Source organism: Gymnogyps californianus, chromosome 1, assembly GCF_018139145.2.
Source record: "Gymnogyps californianus isolate 813 chromosome 1, ASM1813914v2, whole genome shotgun sequence".
NCBI lineage: Eukaryota > Metazoa > Chordata > Aves > Accipitriformes > Cathartidae > Gymnogyps > Gymnogyps californianus.
This window is the reverse complement of record NC_059471.1, coordinates 157243267-157262414: the sequence shown is the minus strand read 5'-3', so window position 1 is coordinate 157262414 and position 19148 is coordinate 157243267. Positions and strand designations below refer to the sequence as shown.

Below are 19148 nucleotides of genomic sequence, written 5' to 3'. Positions count from 1 at the left end.
TAGCATTTAAAATGTTTACCTTTATTTCACTACTGTGAACAAGTTTTTTCTTTTAGCATAGGAATGGATCAACCTATTCCTAGAAGTAATGCTTGTTGAATTTATCAGCTAGCTAGCTAATGTAAAATGATGCATAGTAAAAGGGAGATACTGAACTTGACTGGTAGAATATACTGGTAAAGCAAACAAGCACTTAAGAAGATTAACTGGAATAAATATGTTGAAAGTTGCCATATAATATGTGCAAAATTGCTTACCATGTATTCTAAACTTTGGTTAAAATTTTCAGATTGAAGTTTTACAGAAACATATGGAAGCAACACAAGTGATTACAAACACAGGAATGAGGTAAGTTATTATTAGTGCAAAAAGCAAGCATATGCTAAAAGCAAAGCATATGGATTTAAAAAAAAGAGAATTAATCTCATGGAAGTTTTCATACAAGACCAGAAAGGTCTCTTGTAAACATTGGTATTTACAAGTTTAAGATTTGTACAACTACAAAAGGATAATTGGAAATATTAGTAGTGCATTTACAATGAATTTACGTTTTTTGTAATAAGAGAAATGACTAAGTTTATCTTTTTCCTTTTAAATTTTCAGGGGATATCTTTCAAGATTAAGATATTTGTTACAAATAGTAGAAAAATCATTTCTTTACAAAAAAAGTATATATTAAAATATTTATACATTTTAAGTTACTATATAATAACTGGAAATCTTTGCCTTGTACTCAGGCACCACAATGAAGAATGTGGTATAAGGAACTGAAACCAAACAGAATTTGCTCATATACCAAATCTTATGAATTATCTATGCAAGATCTGCAGCAATCATGGGGAATCTACCTCAAATACTACTGCATGTGCCAATTTTTTATTCATTTATTTTTAATTTGAATCTGTGTATTTTTTACATTTTAACTATCACTACCAAAAAGAGCTACTGGATAGCGTATGGTCCTCCACCCCACCATCTTCAATATAGTTTCTATACGGTACTCATACCTGAGCAAGGCTGTATAACGCTGATGTTTCAAACGTAAAAAAGGTTATATATTTTTAAGATAAAAACAATGCAAAAATAAAATATTTGTAGCATTTACAAATAGTACAAGAGTTACATTAAACACTACATTCGAAACTTGAGATTTATTATGTTGTTTCTACTTTGAGCTTGATGTTTTCATATCTGCAAAAAGAAGGAGACATTGTTAAACGTTTCATAATTTCAGATTGTACACGGTCAAATGCTTTCAAACAACTACAGTTTCAGAGTTCTGCAATACAGATCATGGTCAAAACCCTTGCCAATTAAAGGGTTAAAACAGCATCGGAATACTAAACATTAAAGGAAGACAACTTCTTCATTGTTGCTCTCCATCTTAGAAAAACACACGTTAAAAAACAAGCAGTGGTGTATTCAACAGTTTGCTTTCAACCACACCCTGTAGATCACAGCCCGCAAACCGAGAGGTCAGCTAAACCGATACAACAGTTCACTGCTCCCCAAGGGGGTGGGCACACTCCCCTCGCTCTGCCCTTCCTACCCTTCCTCTATGCTCACAGGACTTCTCGCTGAGCAAAGCCAGCTCCCAACTAGCAGAAAGCTAAGCCAGAAAGGGGAAGGAGTGGGATGAGAGGAGAAGCCAGCAAAACTTGTTTTGAGCCCCTGGACTGGCTTACTTAAAAGGTGAGGCAGAACTGATCAAGCTAAAAACTAATCTTTATTTTCAGTGGATCCATTCCCATCCCCAACTCATCATGAACCTGCACAAATTCAAGCGCAGGGACAAGATGACAAAACTTCTTCTGGCTGTAATACAGACTTTAAAGTGTATATGCATCACAAAAACGCACCTTACGTCACCTTATGAAAAATTTTTCTAATAAGGAGGGGGAAAAGATTGAAAAAAAATCTGATTACACCCGATCATGTAAGTGGATTACTTCTCATTAGAATGAAAAACTTTTGGGCTGAAGTGAAGCCCAGGGAAATCAGAAGCTTACTAGGCTTTTATTATTTGAGGGACTGGGTAAAACTCAATAACCAGCATTTCAGTACTTGCTTGTCTTTGCTCGTGAACAAATACAGAAAATCTTTTTAAATGTTATGCCAAATTCAACAACTAAATTTTCCTAAAACTTCTATAAGGAACAAAACAAAATTTCAAGAACTTCACATGCACTGCTGAGAAAAGTGTTGGTTCTAGAGACACAATACGCCATTTTCTCTGCCACAGCTACAGCCCATTTAAATGCTGCGTCTGACACTGACTTTACCTTGAAGCCATCGAACTTGCGTGGCTGGTCCGTATCCTCTCTCATTCTTTGCAGAAATTCTGAACACTATAGCAGGTCGGGAAGTGTAATCAACATGAGCATTTGAAAGTTGGGCAGCAGTCACTATACACGATGTTTTAAGACCACAGTATATTCTCATAAATACAAGCTGACTTGGATTTTCCTGTAATTGTGTGGAACGGATTGCTAAGTAGGCAGAATATTCTAAAATATTTCCAGACGGTGAAGCAGGAGGCTCCCAAGAAAGATGAATACAGTCTACACTCTGAAGAAAAAGGGAGAAAATGTGATAGTATGTAGGTAACCATTAGATACTCGAATATATATATATATACACATAAAAACGTATAAAAATAAAAAAACACCTCTAAAGATCATCTGAAAATTCTAACCTAACATCATCACTCTTTGGAGGTAAGGACGTGTCTTTTGACCTTTTTTTAAAAAGCATGGTAAACCCCTATAGATTTAAGGATGCAGAAAGAGAAAATCATGGGGAAACTATCAGATGATTGAGTACGATGTGTATCTGGTAACATATTAATTAAGTCTTAAAATAATTCTTTATAGCAAATTTCTTAAAAGAATATTACATTGAGCAGAATTAACCAAGTAAGCATTTATTTTATATGACAATTTTAACTTGAAAAAACCTCCAACAACAAACCAACTAAAAACCAGAGTTCTGAGATTAAGCTTGTGACCAGAATTTTATACATCAGAACTGGAACTACCTATGTTTCTCACCTTGGTGATTTTGACTGTTGAAGGAGCTCCAGGAAAACCCGGAATGCAAGTCTTGAATTCACTGATTTTACTGAAAGGGCCAACACCACAGCCATTAATTGCAGCAACTCTGAACCTGTACACTGTGCCTGGAAAAAGATCCTGTTTCTTAAGTAACCTGTAGTCTGGTACATCTGCACTTTCCATCTGAAAATAAAGCAAAATTTGTGTTAATTTTTAAAATACTCTAAACACCATTAGCCTAAAAAAAATAAAGTGGGTAGTGATAAACTGAGATTAATAAGTTTAATTGAAACTGAAAATCTATCTAATACTTTTGCACTTAAATCAGAATTTACAAAAAGGTTCTGACTGAGCCACTGGCTCACCTCAAAACAGCTGATGTAAGATACAATATGAGACTACATCTCTAACAACCCCCCCCCCCAATTTTTCAGTCATTTAAATTGAACTGCACCTCTTGGCTAGTTTTACTTGGGAAAGTAAAAGCAAAGTAGCATTTCCAACTGTATAGCTTATGATTTAATTAGCATACTCTTCTGTCCTAAAAAATATTTTTCTTTCAAAAACAGTTATTCCTAGTTAGGAGTTGCAATTTGTTGCATAGGTAATCAAAATGTTTTTAAAGCACTGTAAATTAGTAACAAACAGGTTTCTGAAACATTATGTGCTACTGTACTTCCATATGCATTGATGCATCCTTGAAACTTCCAATGGAACTGTTTTTCTTCTGAATAATGTATAACAAATCACAATCAATGTAAACACTGTAAAATGTACTATGCTTTTTAAAACTAAGACGTGCAATAGTTATAGTGAAGTGCTTTCAAACAAAGTGTTCTGTTCTTTTGTTTGTCTCAAGAAAACATATACCCATTGTTTTTGTTTCTAGTTGGCTACAATATCATTCACACTTTCACCATCAAAACTGCAACATTTTTGCAAGTTTCACAAGTATAGCATTTTCATATATAAACTTAAATGTGCAACAACATTAAGTTAGAGAAATCTAATACAAAACCCACTACAGTCCCATATCTAGTCTTTTTAAGCAGCCTAGCCTATGTATTATTAGTATCTTTAACAATTTGTAAGCAAAGATTCTGGAAACAGAGAAGAAACTTTGATGGAAACATTTAAATGCTGTACTGAAATAATGTATTAAAAAGTTGTGGGTTTTTCAGGTTTTAAGAATTTTTACTGGTTTGAAAGTTCACTAAGTTTAAAATTCTTTCCTAAGGCTAGAAATAGAAATACAGAAAGAATTAGCAATAGCAAAATAAGACGTTCCATATGATCATACAAAAACAACAGAAGAAAATTCAACTGGTTTAGGAAATAGTAAAAAAAGGTGAGCAAAATACATGAGGAACTAGTGGTCACAAAATACAAAACTCCTGTAAGCACCAGATCCTGCTGCAGTATCAGAAAATCCCACATTTTGTTGTCAACCATATGAGCAACAGATTCCAAAATACTTATGTGCAAGTTATGTCAGAGAAGAATTAGCAGCTACCTTGCTAGGGATGCTCAGTGTTTCCTCTGGCAGCAAGTAGAACTGGCTCACCACAGCACTGTTGTTCTTAAAAATTCCAACATCATACCACTGCCGGTCTCTTGTTTTCACCGGTGCCATCTGTCTTTGTGGAGTTTTCTAGTATTTGAAGAACACGTTATGTAGACTACCCATACTTCATAATGTAAAAACAAATGTTAAGACTCTAGTATATGCAAGAGACAACCCCCTTTTATAGCAGTGTTACTTTCTTATACTTCAAATGAATATGCACACATTACTAAAATACTGTTCAAAACCAACTGGTTCTTATACATTGATTTAGACACAGTCCATCATTTAAAAAAAACCAAAACAGTTGGGATGTCACCTCTGACATTCTAGTTTAAACAGGGAGGGGAAGAAGTTTAAAGCCGTAGAACGAGGTGTCTGTAGCAGCATGTAGTTGTGAGTTAATTTCACTCAGAGGTCAAGAAGGTCCACAACATTGTCCAACATCGGTAGCTCTACCTGGGATTCAGCTATAGCTCAGCCCCAAACATACTCTCTTTCAAGCTGCTGCTGAACTCGCTCGCAGCTGAGAACAGGGCCTCTGCTGTGGCATGGGGCGATGGTGGTGGGCAGCATGGGAACTGTTCCTGACTGACCCAGAAAGACAAACTGTCTTTCTTGCTTGTCTCCAGGCACCAGGGAGGGTGCTTGCATGGTCAGTGTGCCCAGCACAGACAGGCCATGATCCTGCTAGCATGGAAAAGGGCCAGGAGTGGCAGCTGCTCTTGCCAAAAGCACCCCAACCCTTTAGTAGCAGCTGCTTCTTCCCATCCTTAGCTCCTCTCTTTTGGTGGCAACAGTGGCACCTTGGTTTTGTGTATTAAGTTGTAAGCAGGTGAAATAGGAAGCATTTACTTTTTCAGGCAGTATTTACAGCTTGCATAGCCAGTCCCCATCTCCTCTAGGGAAAAACATCAAGATGTCAGTTTAGTTACGTTTCAAACCTATAGATCAGCAGCTAACACTAGTCTGATCTAATACATACTTCATTTTAAATTCAGTTGTGCATACAGAAAAACATTTTACATTTGCACATCATGCAGCAGAGAGACCATTCCACTGTGCCAGTCGATAAAAATGATTCAACAGCTGAAACACATACTTGGATCTCCTCCCAACTACACAACTGCTACTTAAACTCAAATCAAACCCACACAATGCAATTAGTTTTACAACAGAAATGTTTACCCCTGTATTATTCACTTCAAGCCCTAAATATACATTGCTTTCTTTCAGAGATATAGTTCAAGGAAAACAGAAGAGCCCTTACAACTAATCAACAGAACAATAAACACAGCAATTTGATTAGACTTTTTCAGACTTACAGAGGAGTGTGAATCATTTGTCTGTCCAGTATTGACCCTTGTCGAAGGCATGATATAAGCAGTTTCAGCAGCTAGAAACAAAAAGTTATATTTAAAAAGCTTAAGTGATACGAAAAACTTAACACAAAGTCCACAGAGTATGAAAGTTGACCTCAATAGCCATTTACAAGTATTTGTTGCAAAAGTACGTCTCAGACTTCTTTTGCATGCACTTCTATTTATAACACGAACAACTAATTTTGGCTTGCATCATATTCACAGAACAATTGTAAAAGCCTGGCATTGCAGGCTGCTACAGATAATAGAAACAGAATGCAGGACTCAGAAAATCCTAAAAAGTGACAGAATTATGAAATCGATATGAAATATTTGTGAACAAATAATCTAAATACCAGACTGAGGCACATACTGATGACATTGTATGAATAGTCTAAGCATGAAATCTTAATTTGAATGCACTGTTTCTGACATCAATACAGTCTGAATTCTGAACATGAGCAGTTAATCTTTACAATCCTAGCAAATGGGAAAAGAACACTTATTAAATTTAAAATGGAATCTTAAAAAAAAAAGATAAATCAAAGCACATGAGCAACACAAGGGAATATTAGTATTCTATACTTGTGTTTCTGGGTTTTGCTTTTAAAATACAATACTGTTTGGTAAAAATTACACTACTTACACAGCATCAATAACAGAATACAGTTCTTTAATTAACACTCAAAACAATAGCAAGCACAGCCTGTTGATATTCACGAAAAACAAAACTTGAAAAGCCACCAATATGTTTAGTTTCTGCATTGCTGCTTATTTTGGGTATTTCAAGCAGACTGCGAAGAGGTCACCACATTTGACTAGCGGTGAGCTAGCCACATGAACTGGCCATATTTATTACAGAGGTCAATTGTTTAAAATCAAAATCATCTAAGGTTACTATTTGTAGTCTTTTGCTGACTAAATAAACAGACAATCACTGAATGATAGCAAATGTGCTGCGGGCACCAAAACTGGCTGCCACTGCTATTTAGAAAATGGGCTTCTGCATAAATGAAGATTCAAAGGACTTTTCACTTACAGGAAACAAAATGGTTTACAAACGTATAAAAGGAATATCCTGATTTTAAAAGATGTTTAAATCATAGCAGAGATCATCCAGGCTGCCCAAGGTCCTCAATGCCCAAAGCCCTATCTCAATCCCAGGTACTAGTCAAGATGGGAATCCCACCACACTAGAGGAACTCTGCTGGCCTTAGATATATATGGCTCAAAATACAGTATGTGAAACACATTTCAAACCTTCAGATTTTGAATTGAATGTTGTTAGTGAAGTTTCATCTTTAACAACTGCCCCATTTGTACTTGATGATTCAGTTTTAACAGCCTGCTGGGTTACCATAGTTTGTGTGCTGGAGACAGTACTGGATACAGAAGCATCAGGATTTACAGTTCGTTTGTCCAAGTCATTTAATTCACCTACATTTGCTGAAGTCTGAGGACCTTAAAAAAAGAAAATATTAACCCGAATTCAATATTGGTAACACCTAACAAATCTCAACTTGATCTAATGGCTTTAGTTTCATATAAAACCAGAGTTTAGCTCAGATTTAGGTTAGAATAGATCTGATTATGGTAATTGCTAATGCTTTCTTTAGGCATATAACTTAATAAGAGTCTGTCTTCGTAGTCATAAACAGATACATGTAAACAGTTATATTAAAATTGCTATTTCATTTGTTTTAAGCTTGCTATTCTATATCTATTTGGTTACAAAAGGAATAATTTAGAAAAAAAACCTAATACAAAGAGAAAGTATCCACACAAATCAGTATCACAGATTTGTAACAATCAACTTAAGGTTAACCACTGTGGAAGTCTGTTTCTCACTTAGCACTAAGATCCAAAATTTCCACACAATACTTAAATTACACTGTGAAGAAAATGAAAATCCAACAACGTGTAAATTACATGAAAGTCAAATATAAACAGACCAGGTGATTAAGCCTGGATTCACCAGACTGAACTTAAGGCACTTCAGTGAAATGCCTAAATCAGTGCCTAGTCATCTTCTATTTCCTCTACAGTCAGAGAGACACATGCTCCTCTCTGTGTTGCCTGAAATTTTACATCGGCTAACAGCTTTTCACTATTAGCAGACAGAAGTAATGTCAAAGAGAGCCTGGAGTTACTATCACCTTAACATTGTAAAATTAATCTGGCCCTGTTGGTCTGTTCTTTGATGTTAAAACCGGCTATTTATGTTTAAAGAGACATATTTACCATCATAATAATGAATATATTGAGAATTTCATGTCCCTTGCAACACTTCAAACAACTTAAGATTTCATTTTTCCTCATATCTTCTAAAAATATGTACAGTAATAACTAGCACAAGTTGTTTTTTTTAAACTACAAAGGCTTCCAAAATGATTTTAAATTGCAAGACAGAAATAACCTTATTTTATGTTTATGAGATGATTTTTAACTCTCACTTTTTAATTAGTTTTTATTCTATAGTCATCTTACTTGAAGTACAAACAGGCAAAAGAGAAGGGGCATTTGATTCTTTGAATCCTGTAGCATCTGCATGGTTTTTCATAGTCTCCTGTGTAATCTTGTTTTCAGGTGCTGCAACCTTTTCTTTTCCTTCTACTTTTAATAATGAGTTGGATGAAAGGGAAACTTGGACCTAACCAAAACAACACATTTGTTAATGTTTAACTGCAAAGTTCAGAAATTTCAGTTGCAAACATGGCATGAAAATGCTTGCTCAAAAACAACAAACAAAAATCCTCCAACAAATTCCCCTAGCACTTTAAAGTAAAACAAGAAACCAACCTCACAATCCACCTTATCTTAGCCATTATAAAACAAAGACTCAAACTCTAAGTTGACTTGGAAGAGTCCCTGACACATACTAAATTTTATCTGAGAGTGAGCTCACATTCTTATGTTATTACATGGAAGTTCATTGATGCATACATTTAGTCTACTGGGGGGACTTGAGGGGATGGGAAAAATCACAATTACAGAGGCTTTCAACCTTTGCTTTCCTGGCACATACCTAAGATATTTCTACTGCTAGTAAAATTTATAGTACTTCTACATGTGTTTTCTACAAGAATACATTATAGATCCCATGCAGACCTGAGGCCTTACACAATTAAGAAAAGGTCCAGATTTCTAAAAATGTGATCCTTTAGCCAGAGTTGGTCCTCCCTCTTTCTTTTAAATTGGCAAAACAGTGGAACATGTACAACTGCACAACCAGAATAGATAATAATTGGGTTTATACTGTAGCAGGAACCTACAACTAAGCAGACTAGCACAAAAACACTAACAAAGAAGGAACATGCCTTATCCTTTTTGCCTCCCACATTAATTTCACCAACATTTTGAGGATGAATAGTACTTCTACTGGTATCAGGCTCCCAGTTAGCATTCTGGAAGTCAATACAGTTGCAGTTTCCCTTCTGCATTACCAGGAAGAGGACTTTAAAGACTGTCTGTCAATCATAAAAGTAGAAAGGATGTAAGAAAACAGACACAACTACTTCAGCAGGTGTCTTTTTTTTGTTGTTGTTTTATTTTAGTTTTTTTCTAAGGCCTAAAAAGTATGCAGGTACTTTTAAAACTGAGAAATTGTTTTGGCAGTTCTTTCGCTTCCCACACTACTTTGCCACTCGGGCATTATTCAGTTTACACTTACGTTATTAGGAATGACATTATTTGTTTGGCTGGGATGATCCACCTTCATTTCTGGATAAGGGACACTAGGCAGTGATTGTGGACTTTGATGTAGAGAAGAGCCACCTTTCAGGTAAATAAAAGCAAATTCCAATCAGTTACATAAAACTTAATATTATGTTCGTTGGAATCTATTCCAGTAAGCACGAGGGAGACCCGAAGTTGCCTGAAGGAAGACTTGGTTGTAAGACTGAAATGAAACTGCATGGCCAAACAGTCAGATAAAATCCCTCCCTCAGTGTTTCCTTTCTCAAATCGTGCCCAGCACTGTACAAATATCTTCATATTCAGACAGCTGGCCAAAACTGAGATACATGTTAAAGCTGAGTTTTCCATAATTATGATGCACGCATTTTGGGAATAACCAAAGAAATAGGGTCTTTCTCTCTCAAAATGATTTTTTAAAAAACAAACTCATATTAATTACTTATGCAATCCTCTACTCAACCTTTGCACAAACATTAGCGTAACGTGATCTGACTACTACCTTGTGAACTCAGCACTGATGTCTCAGGAACCCCGGTACCAGGTATTCCAGCCACTGATGGCACTGGTGAGTCAGCATGTAATTGAAGAAGATATCCTTCAACTGTAGGTACTTCATCCCATTTCACTTGAAAAGAGTTGGTTGTAGCTCTGATCAGCTGTACCTGTGATGGTGCTGGAGGTTTCTCTACAAGAAACCAATAAAACACAGATGGCATGTTTGAAATTGCCCTCCTTTATCTGTTTGAGAAATACCTATATAATGCAAGCAAAATCAATAGCTCCTTTTTCACTTATGTACAATATATACCAGATTCAACAAGAAACAGTTGTCAAAGGTGGCAAGTCAAGTCAGAGAATTATAAAGTGCCATTCTAGAGTGTTCAAAAATGCTGAAGTTTTGATGCTTTGTTTTTTAATAGCTCTTCTGCTGCCAGTAGGTCTTTGCGTTGTATATACATCATTATAGGGATTACAGAGATAAGAGATCCTCATCCTTTCCTAAAAGGCTGCATGCAGCTCTTTGGCTCCTAAAGCTCTACGTATTCCTGGAAAGGATTCACAGAAGACTGTGCTTCCTTTTTGCTTGCTCTCTGTAGCTAAAGTGAGCTTTCCCTCAAACTTCTTCTGCAGAGGCTGAAGCCTATGCATGATTCAATGCCAATGACCTGCTCCTCTCACTTGCCTTGATGCCTGACTAGGCTGCACTCTCAAGCACATCCCTTCCCTGCTACTCTTTTTCATCTTCTGGCCTTCCTGAAGGAAAAAAAAAAAAAAGAAAAGAAAAAGAAAACACAATCTCCTAAATGTTTTGCAATCTCCAGTAACCATTCTCACACTTCCACTTGAGTGGGCAACAACTCCCTCCCAAAAGTACTATTCTAGTTCCCTCTCTCCCAATACCATCTCAGTGTCCTGCCATCAAGCCAACTACTAATGAGTGATTAGTGCTCCAGAATTCCCTTCAGCCCCAGGTACAATTTGGTCCTTTCTCAGATTCGACAGTATCTTTTTGCAGTCCAAGAGATGAGGAAGCAGCAGCAGCAATGATCCCAAGAGAAGGAGGGGTTTGGTAAAAAAGAGTAAGTAGCAGCAGAAAAGATCACTAAGAAGAGAGGCCAGGAACCTTGAGTTTAGGGAAAACACCCTTTAGCACCTTCTATCTACTGACTATGGCATGCAACGCAGAATCTAGCCACAAAGTTCTTTCAGAGGCTTTAAACAAGCCTTCCTAATTTTTTCAGTTTAACTTATAGCTGTAGCCTTCAAATAATCAACAGTGAAGTGTGGTTTATTTAAATAAGCTTTAAAATTTAAATAATGTTTGAGTTTGCTACAGCTTTAGATGTTCTGATCATCAATGACGCCAGCTTCCCATATGTTAATAAAATATGGAACATAGTACAAGTCTCTTATTTATTTCTGACTCACCAGTATCAAGGTACCAAAGATCTTTGCAGCAAACTTGATTGTTCCAAGCTTTTCTGTAACCATCTCTACCACTCCAGATATACAGACGAGTGCCAACCGCTACAGCACAGTGTCCTGCTCTTGGCCCTGGTAACAAGTTACTTTTGTCCTCCTGGCAATCTGAGATCAGACCTATCCATTCTGTGGTATCTAGTAAATGAAACTCGAAAAATTTAGTTTCTAGATGTTTTCCAAAACAAGCAATACAGATGTTAATACACTTAACTGCTCAGAGAAAATGAAAATAAATCACCTCTGTTTTTATAGACAATTGCATGTAAATTTGCAATATTACAAAGAGAAGGTTGCTTTCCAATTAGTTTGCAAGATACGATCAATTAATACAGGATGAATTTTCTGACCTCTAGTTGTCTCTCTCAGGCAAATACAAGATCGGAAGTTGAGGATTCGGGGATAGTACTACCACGTTTAGAAAAAACTAATTTCGGGATCTGTCTCTTGTGTTCTTCTATAAATGAAGGAGGAGTATTTGTATTACTTAGTATTAAAGTTGTATTAACAAAGATTTGCATCAGCAAACCTGCTGAACGTTCGAAGAAAAATAATAAAAAAATCAATTCTTAAGAAAGATGTAAAAAACTGGCATCTTCTTTAGTCAGCTAGGATTACAACTGTGTATCCTAAAACTTTTCTCAGGGTCTTCAAAATATTTATTCTACTCTGTTAAGAAAGTATTAATTCAAAATGCCCACTCCCAGAGAGGCAGAAACACTAACCCAAATTAAGATAAGAAAATGAACCGGTACATTTCCATTCACCATCATGAGCAGAAATTTCACCTCCTGCTGACTGTGGAACCCATCCACCAAAAACATACATTCTGAAACATAGGAAAAGAGGGAAGAGGGAAAAAGAAAAGAAAAGCCAATTAACATCCAGATCTGCTGCATGTGCTCTCTCAAACTAGGACAAAACAGAAAATTTCCAGTGTTTTACAGTTCTGGTTTACAGCAGATTTTATTTATGTCTACTCTCTTTAGAAAGTATTGTTGCAGACATCTACCTTCTGAACTGATTAAAAAACCCAACCAAACAAACCCCCCCAAACTCCTCAAACAACTGCCCAGAAACAGAAGTTAATACTGTATCTTTTCACAAACCACCAAACTGCTAGTACTCTCCAAAAATCACACATTTACACAGAATTTCTACAACCCTTTACTGCAGGCCTCTCAATAAACCATTCTAAAATTAGAAGACAGGTATCTAAGTCAGATATCAAAATTTAAAAAAATAATGCAGGCTGCAAACGACTAACATTTTAAGTAAATAATGAAAAGCCAAGCTGTTGGATCATAAGATACAAAGCTTTCACGCTTCTTTCCCCCCTTGTCTCCTTCTCCTCACGCCAGCTTGTAAACTGATATAAAATGGACTGAAACCCATGTTTAAAAGTCCATTTTATCAATGCTATCTGCCAAAACAAACCATACTGGCAAGAAGCAAAATAATGACGAACAGACTACAGAAAAACCGGCCCACAAAAATGTGGAATGGTTTTGCCTAGAACTAGTTCTACTCTTTGGGCAGTTTCTTTGCATAACTAGTTCATTGTGTCACAGACACAGAGGCACTCAAGTTGGCTCCTGACAGAGCCAGCTCAGGTCCAGCTAAGACCACCCCAGAATGCACAAAGGTGCATTAAGAAGCCTGGAAAGCTGCTTGTGGGTGGGGCAGATTGTCCACAGAATGCTGTCCAAGATTGTCCAAGAGAATACTGACAGCTTGATACCCTTAAATTAACAATGGTACTTTTTAATTTCCACTGAGGTAGGATAATGGAAGCAGAAAAGTACTCTACAGGGCTGATGGTTTATACTGAGCAGTAGTGGATAAGCATCATCATTCTCCTACTAGGTGTACCTTTCTAGAGTTGAGCTTTTAACAACAGACATACTTGTTTCCTATTACATTGGCCGTATGGAGACTGCGAGGAAGTGGTACTGTCCCTTTAGTTTCTGGTCTTGACCAGGTCAAGGTTTCTAAAAGAAAAAGAATAAAAACCCTCAAAATACTTGTTACTGCATATTTCGCTACCTGGATTTTACCTGGGAACATACCTCTAACATTCAACAAAACAAAATTTCACCTTTTTAAGATGGCCACTTTAAGAAAGAAGGTACAATAACAAGCACGTAAAGCTTCTTTTAAAATTCACAGGAAATACTGACAAACTAATTGTTTATCAGTTTATCAAAAAGATAAATTATGGTTTCATTATGGTTATTCAACTTGGTTATCATAGTGACAGTCTTTAAAGCACTCTAAGGAAACAATCTCAGTGTAACCAAAATCAGTGAGGATAATATATGCAAACAATGCTGTGCCTATTTAATTCAAAAAATTAAAACAAGGTTAACACTATGGTGTAAGGCCCAATAATATCTGCACCACATCATGCCATTAATCATTATATACTATAATTTCTCCTCTTAGCCAGTAAGACCTCTGCACTGACTTCTACTGGCAAATCAACTCACCTATGTCAAGTTCCCAGAGATCATTAAGCCGACAGCCACACATCCCTCCAAAAATATACATCTTTGGACTTCCCAAATCTTTTCTGCAGTATATGATGGCTGTGTGAGATTCTCGGGGAGACGGCAAGATCCCTTTGGTCACAGGAATACTCCAGCCGACAACGCCAGAACCGTGTTGCAGCTCCAGTTCATAGAAATCATTTAAATATCTAGGGTATTATTGTCAAAGTATGAAAAATTCACTTATAAGCAAGATTACAAGTGAGCTTTAAACCCTGACCACTTCCAAGTATTACAGACTTCTGTCTTGAGAATTTTAAAATCTCAAAACATTTGATGGCATTGTGGACAGTACCAAAACTAAACGGATTTAAAACAAAAAATGAAGTATTATAACTTGTTGCCTCTAAGGAAACATGCTTTCATATCATACCTGATACACTATATTACATGAAAGAAACATTCAACATTGGTAAACAACATTCTTAGCAGAAATTACTGCATATGGACAAACTTGGAATAAACTGCAAAGTTGTGAGAAATACATGACGCCACGGTACATTAGAGATGAATTTCTGCAACTCTAAGACAACAAAGGTGAAAAGAAGCTGTTTCTTTTCTGATGTCTTCAGGCTGGCCAACAGACAATTAGCCATTTGTTGCTGAATCTATCAGCAAGTTATTTTTAGATAATGGTCTTTGAATCTTGGCATTCACACCAGATCGCTCTCATTTACTCAGCTTAAAATTGCCAGTTTATAGCTCAGTGGATATAAGCGCTCTGAACTGCAGGTGAATGTGGATATAAAACTTCAGCATTATAGCACTGTTTGCTGATAATAAAGGCAACTTCAGCTGTTACTTTAAAAAATTTCCAGATGAATTCATAACTGTTTTCCACAGCATTACAGAAGAAACTTCCATTGTGAATTCCCTGATGACTCATGAGACTTTGCTGATTTAAGTAATTCTAACAAACAAGCCATTCTTAAAAACATCATCCAAAATACTAGGAAAAATACCGAAATCTACTCAGGTTTCCCTCCAAAAGCGTCAGAGCTGTCAGTCAGTGTTACATATTGTGGGATTAGTAGAAGAAACATTTAAGCTTCTTAGCATGTAACCCCTCCACTGCACAAATAATCCAAATGTGAGTACTTGGTACGCAGGGCAGCCTCCCTAGAATCTTCCTCTTCAAACTTGTCGTATCTAGTAATTTATTTTTAAAGACATTGAATTCAAACCAAAGCAGCATACCTGGGAACGTTATTATTTGAATCCTCACTTTCATTCGCCAGGCCACCAAATAAATAGCACTTGTTACCATATAAAGAAAAGCTGTGGCCAAGTCGAGGACAAGGTGGTGATCCAGTGGAAGGAGCTTGAGGTTTTACTTTTTTCCAGAGCCATCGACTTGCCTTAAGGACAAGAAAAATATATTCAGAAATGTCTTCATTTATAGTCGTTCAAAGTCAATAGAATTCAGATAATATTAACACTCGTACATTTTCTGCATTATTTTTAAGGGAATGCTGGGCTTTTCTTAGGATATACATTAAAACGGACATATAAGAGCTAACTTTCATAAAACATTAAGTATTTTATACTTTACTTAGACTAGATTGAAGTATTTTTTTCAAAGTTCTTTAGATTTTCTCCATCTTCAGAATCTATTTAAAGAGTTTATTCTTCCTGGAGCAGAGCAAAGCTCATCTCACTTCTCTCTGCAGTTGGTAATATAAAATGTGTTTGTTCATAAATAGATAAATAAAGTAGTTCTCAAAATGGAAACATCTTCATACATTTCCTACCTGCAATTCATATAAATCATTACTGTATCTTCCATATTCAACCATTCCTCCAAAAACTAGTATTCTGGTACCATCACAAACAAATCCATGTGCTGCACAGCCTGGAGGAATATCTCCCCTTACAGCAGGAAGGAACCACTGATTTGTAACTATAGTAGAGGAAAAAAAAAAAAAACAAAAATAAAAAAATTTTCAAACACCGAGAAGGAAAGTGTATTTTTAAACACTTCTACTTTCTAAAGAATTACCTTTTACCTGTAGATAACTGTGAATGGGCTGTTTGTTTAACACTAAGTTTTAATTGAATTAAAACTTTTTTTTTTAATAAAAAGAAAAGCAAACACCTCTATCAAACCAATGTTACTCAATATATGAATGAGCACATGAGGTCACTGTAACTAAGTCAGTTACCAAGGGTCACCCAGCAATTTAATAGATTTGCCAAAAAAAGAGGCTAATGAGGAACATAAGTGCAGTTCCACACAAAAGAGATAACTACGCTAACTCAGAGGGAGCTAGCCCTAGAAACAGAATTATTAGAGCTACAGCAGCATGGCAGTGTGCCTGGACTTAATAGCCCTATTGAAAAACTAATTACACTGTTCTGGGACCAATGTTAATAACTACAGAGCACTGCACTGATACATGGGAGAGGAGAGGCACAGAGGCAAGAAAGAGCAACCGAGACTGCCTGATCCAGCAGCAGCATATCGGTGCTTAAACTGTTCTGGAACGAAAGAATTACAGGAGATATTGTCTCCTTTTTCCTAAGCTTTTCTCATGAGCACAAAGAGGAAAAGCGTGAAATTAGAAGCTTCCAGTGAATGTTGCTGCAGGGGATTAAGATGCCCTCGCTGTGTGCCAGCTCCTCGGAAGTCATCACACTCATAGCGAGAGCAACGGATGACATCCCAAACTTAGGCAGCCCAGGTCACAATCCTGCATCCTAGCCCCCAGAGAAAAAAAGGTCAGTTTGGGCCAAACACTCGTCTGGAACAACTGAGTCGTGATCCTTTTTGTCACTGCTGCAAAGAGGAAACACCTTTAGCAGAAAGTCTGGGCAGAAAAATAAAAAAAGTGATGTTAAGACTCACTCAAAAGGCACCCATCAGAACCTCTGTTCTGACAGACAGTATAACTGTACTATCTAAAAGCTTTCTTTAGATTACTCGTCAAAACAGAAAGGTTAAGAGATTTTTTTCTTCTCCCCCCAAAAATGTGACTGAGTACAGCAGATCTTTAAGCTACCATGGAAAAATCTGCCTGGAAGAACTCTAACAGTAAGCATTTTCCTCTTAATAAACTACCTCCAAAACATGTTTGTGCTGCCAGATTTTATCTCAAAAACACTCAGCAAAAATACCACCACCTTTTTGGGGTGGGGGAGTGGGGCATGATAAGACTAATTTTTGAATGATTCTTAAAAGTTTGCAAGTTAAAAGGCTAGTTAACAAGCTCTCACTTTCATGCTTTTGGTATGTTGCACAAGCAGCCAACACCAGCTGACTGAGAAGCACAGATCAGTCACCTAACTCTCCCGTCTCAGCCAAAGCTCTGAAATTACACAAAAGTTTTCCAGCCTCACACAGCATCCCGTACAGTAACTATTTAGGCATCTAATCTTTCACGAATAAAAACGGTCTTGGGCAGCTTCCTGTTTGGAAAGGCTCCCAATGCCAACATGTTCACTTTTCTACCCAAGATTTCTATTTCAGCGCGTTCCGCTCTCGTGAGCTGCCACCAGAGGGAAGAAGGGGGATCTGGACACTCGAGGGGGCTAATCCAGCCTGCAGTCATTCAGCCGAGACCTGCCAGGGGAGACGCTGCACCCCAGGACGAGGGGCTGGGGAAGCCGAACAGGCGCGAGCCGCATTTTCCAGGTTCCTTTTTCCCGAAAAGGAGCATTAACCCCGCAACATCAGCCAGGGCGCAGCACAACCCCGGGAGGACACCTCGCCCAGGCGTTATTTCCAGCCACCCCCCCCCCCCCCCCCCCTTCGGCTCTAGGCAGCTTTTCAGCCCGGGGGCAGCCCGCCCGCCGCCTCCTCAGCGCCAGCGGCTCACCCGAGCCCCCCCGGGGGCAGTCCCGGGGGAGAGCAGGAGGCTCGGGGGGCCGGGGGGGGGGGGGGGCGATGCTCCCCGCTGTGAGGAGGCCGGTGCCACCGGCGGCTAGAGACGTGACAGCCCTGCCGCTGCCCCCCTCCCCCGCCGCCTGACAGCCCCGGGCGCCCCCAGCCCAGCCCGGCCCGGCCCGGCCCGGCCCGGCCCCGCCCCGCGCGCTCCCTGCCCCCCGCCCGCGGCGGGCCGCGCCCGCCGCCCCGCCCCGCGCACCCGTGTTGTAGACGTGCAGCTCATCGGCGATGCCCTCGTTGCCGCCCCCGAAGATAATGACCAGCTCGCGGATGGCGACCGCGCGGTGCCCGTGGCGGGAGCGCGGCACCGGCCCCGTGAAGGAAGACACCCGCCTCCAGCTCAGTCCAGCGGCGGCCGCCGCCATCTTACCGCCACTCCCACAATGCACCGCGCGGCCGCGGCAGGCCGGCGGGGGAAGGGGTGGCGGCGGGGCGCTGCCGCGGGTCACGTGGTGGCGGCGGCGGGGCGAGCGGCACAGCGCGGGCCCGCGCCCGGGCAGGGTTGGTTGCCCTTGTCCCTGAGGGGGAGCTCCGACCGCCGGTGTCCTCCACGCGGCGGCCGGGGGAGGCGGTGATCGCCTGCTGGGTGCGGGCCTGCTCCCCCTCGGTGACGGGGGCCGGCCGAGAGGCGCAGCGAGGGAGCTGCGTCTTGTCCCGGGCCAGGGCGGGGACTTGGAGGCCGCCGCCGCCGCCTCGGCGGCCTCAGGCGCACCCCCTGGGCTGTGCCACGGCCGCCTCTGCCACAGGCCTCTCTCTGTACGGCTCCCTCCGCCCCTTAGGAGCCCCCGGTCTCGGCCTTGCTTCGGCGGGAGTCCTGTCAAGGGCGCCTGGCGAAGGCAAGCCTGCCTGCAGCGCACCCGGACTTTGGGGCTGCTGCCTGCCGGCCCGGGCTGCTGGGGCGCTCGGGTCACCACGGGTGTGGTGTGTGCTGTTTAGCTTAGGGCAGCCAGCTCTGTGTTCAAACCCTCAGAAATGTGTAGCAGGGTGGGTTGTTTTTTTTTTTAACTTGCTAGTGGTAGGCGAGGTATGCTGCGTGCGAGGTATGCATCTGAGAAAGAAATG

General features: G+C 39.5%; 1 protein-coding gene across 2 annotated transcripts; it reads right to left on the bottom strand.

The window, feature by feature from the left end:
- Positions 1-718: 718 nt before the first annotated feature.
- HCFC2 (host cell factor C2) lies at positions 719-18451 on the bottom strand. 2 transcript variants are annotated; one of them, XM_050915313.1, is made up of 15 exons: positions 15955-16071; positions 15401-15561; positions 14144-14352; positions 13561-13645; positions 12380-12483; positions 11604-11792; positions 10174-10359; positions 9649-9752; positions 8466-8628; positions 7239-7439; positions 5943-6013; positions 4567-4704; positions 3051-3236; positions 2283-2568; positions 719-1191 (listed from the first exon to the last, which is right to left on the bottom strand). In XM_050915313.1, the coding sequence occupies exons 1-15, from the start codon at positions 15997-15999 to the stop codon at positions 1166-1168; spliced, it is 2154 nt and encodes a 717-aa protein (XP_050771270.1). In that variant the 5' UTR covers positions 16000-16071; the 3' UTR covers positions 719-1165. The 2 variants fall into 2 exon arrangements, with proteins under 2 accessions (XP_050771270.1, XP_050771262.1); XM_050915305.1 differs by lacking the exon at positions 719-1191 and adding an exon at positions 18286-18451 and having other exon boundaries at positions 2003-2568; positions 15955-16103.
- Positions 18452-19148: the final 697 nt, after the last annotated feature.

Bases quoted from the DNA above. Each gene is read 5' to 3' on its own strand.
- HCFC2 (XM_050915305.1), bottom strand. From the start codon at position 18,451: ATGGCGGCGGCCGCCGCTGGACTGAGCTGGAGGCGGGTGTCTTCCTTC. The intron at 14,353-15,400 runs GTATGCTGCTTT...ATAATACCCTAG, and splicing joins TCAAATAATAACGTTCCCAG to ATATTTAAATGATTTCTATG. The intron at 13,646-14,143 runs GTGAGTTGATTT...TTTTTCTTTTAG, and splicing joins TCTCTGGGAACTTGACATAG to AAACCTTGACCTGGTCAAGA.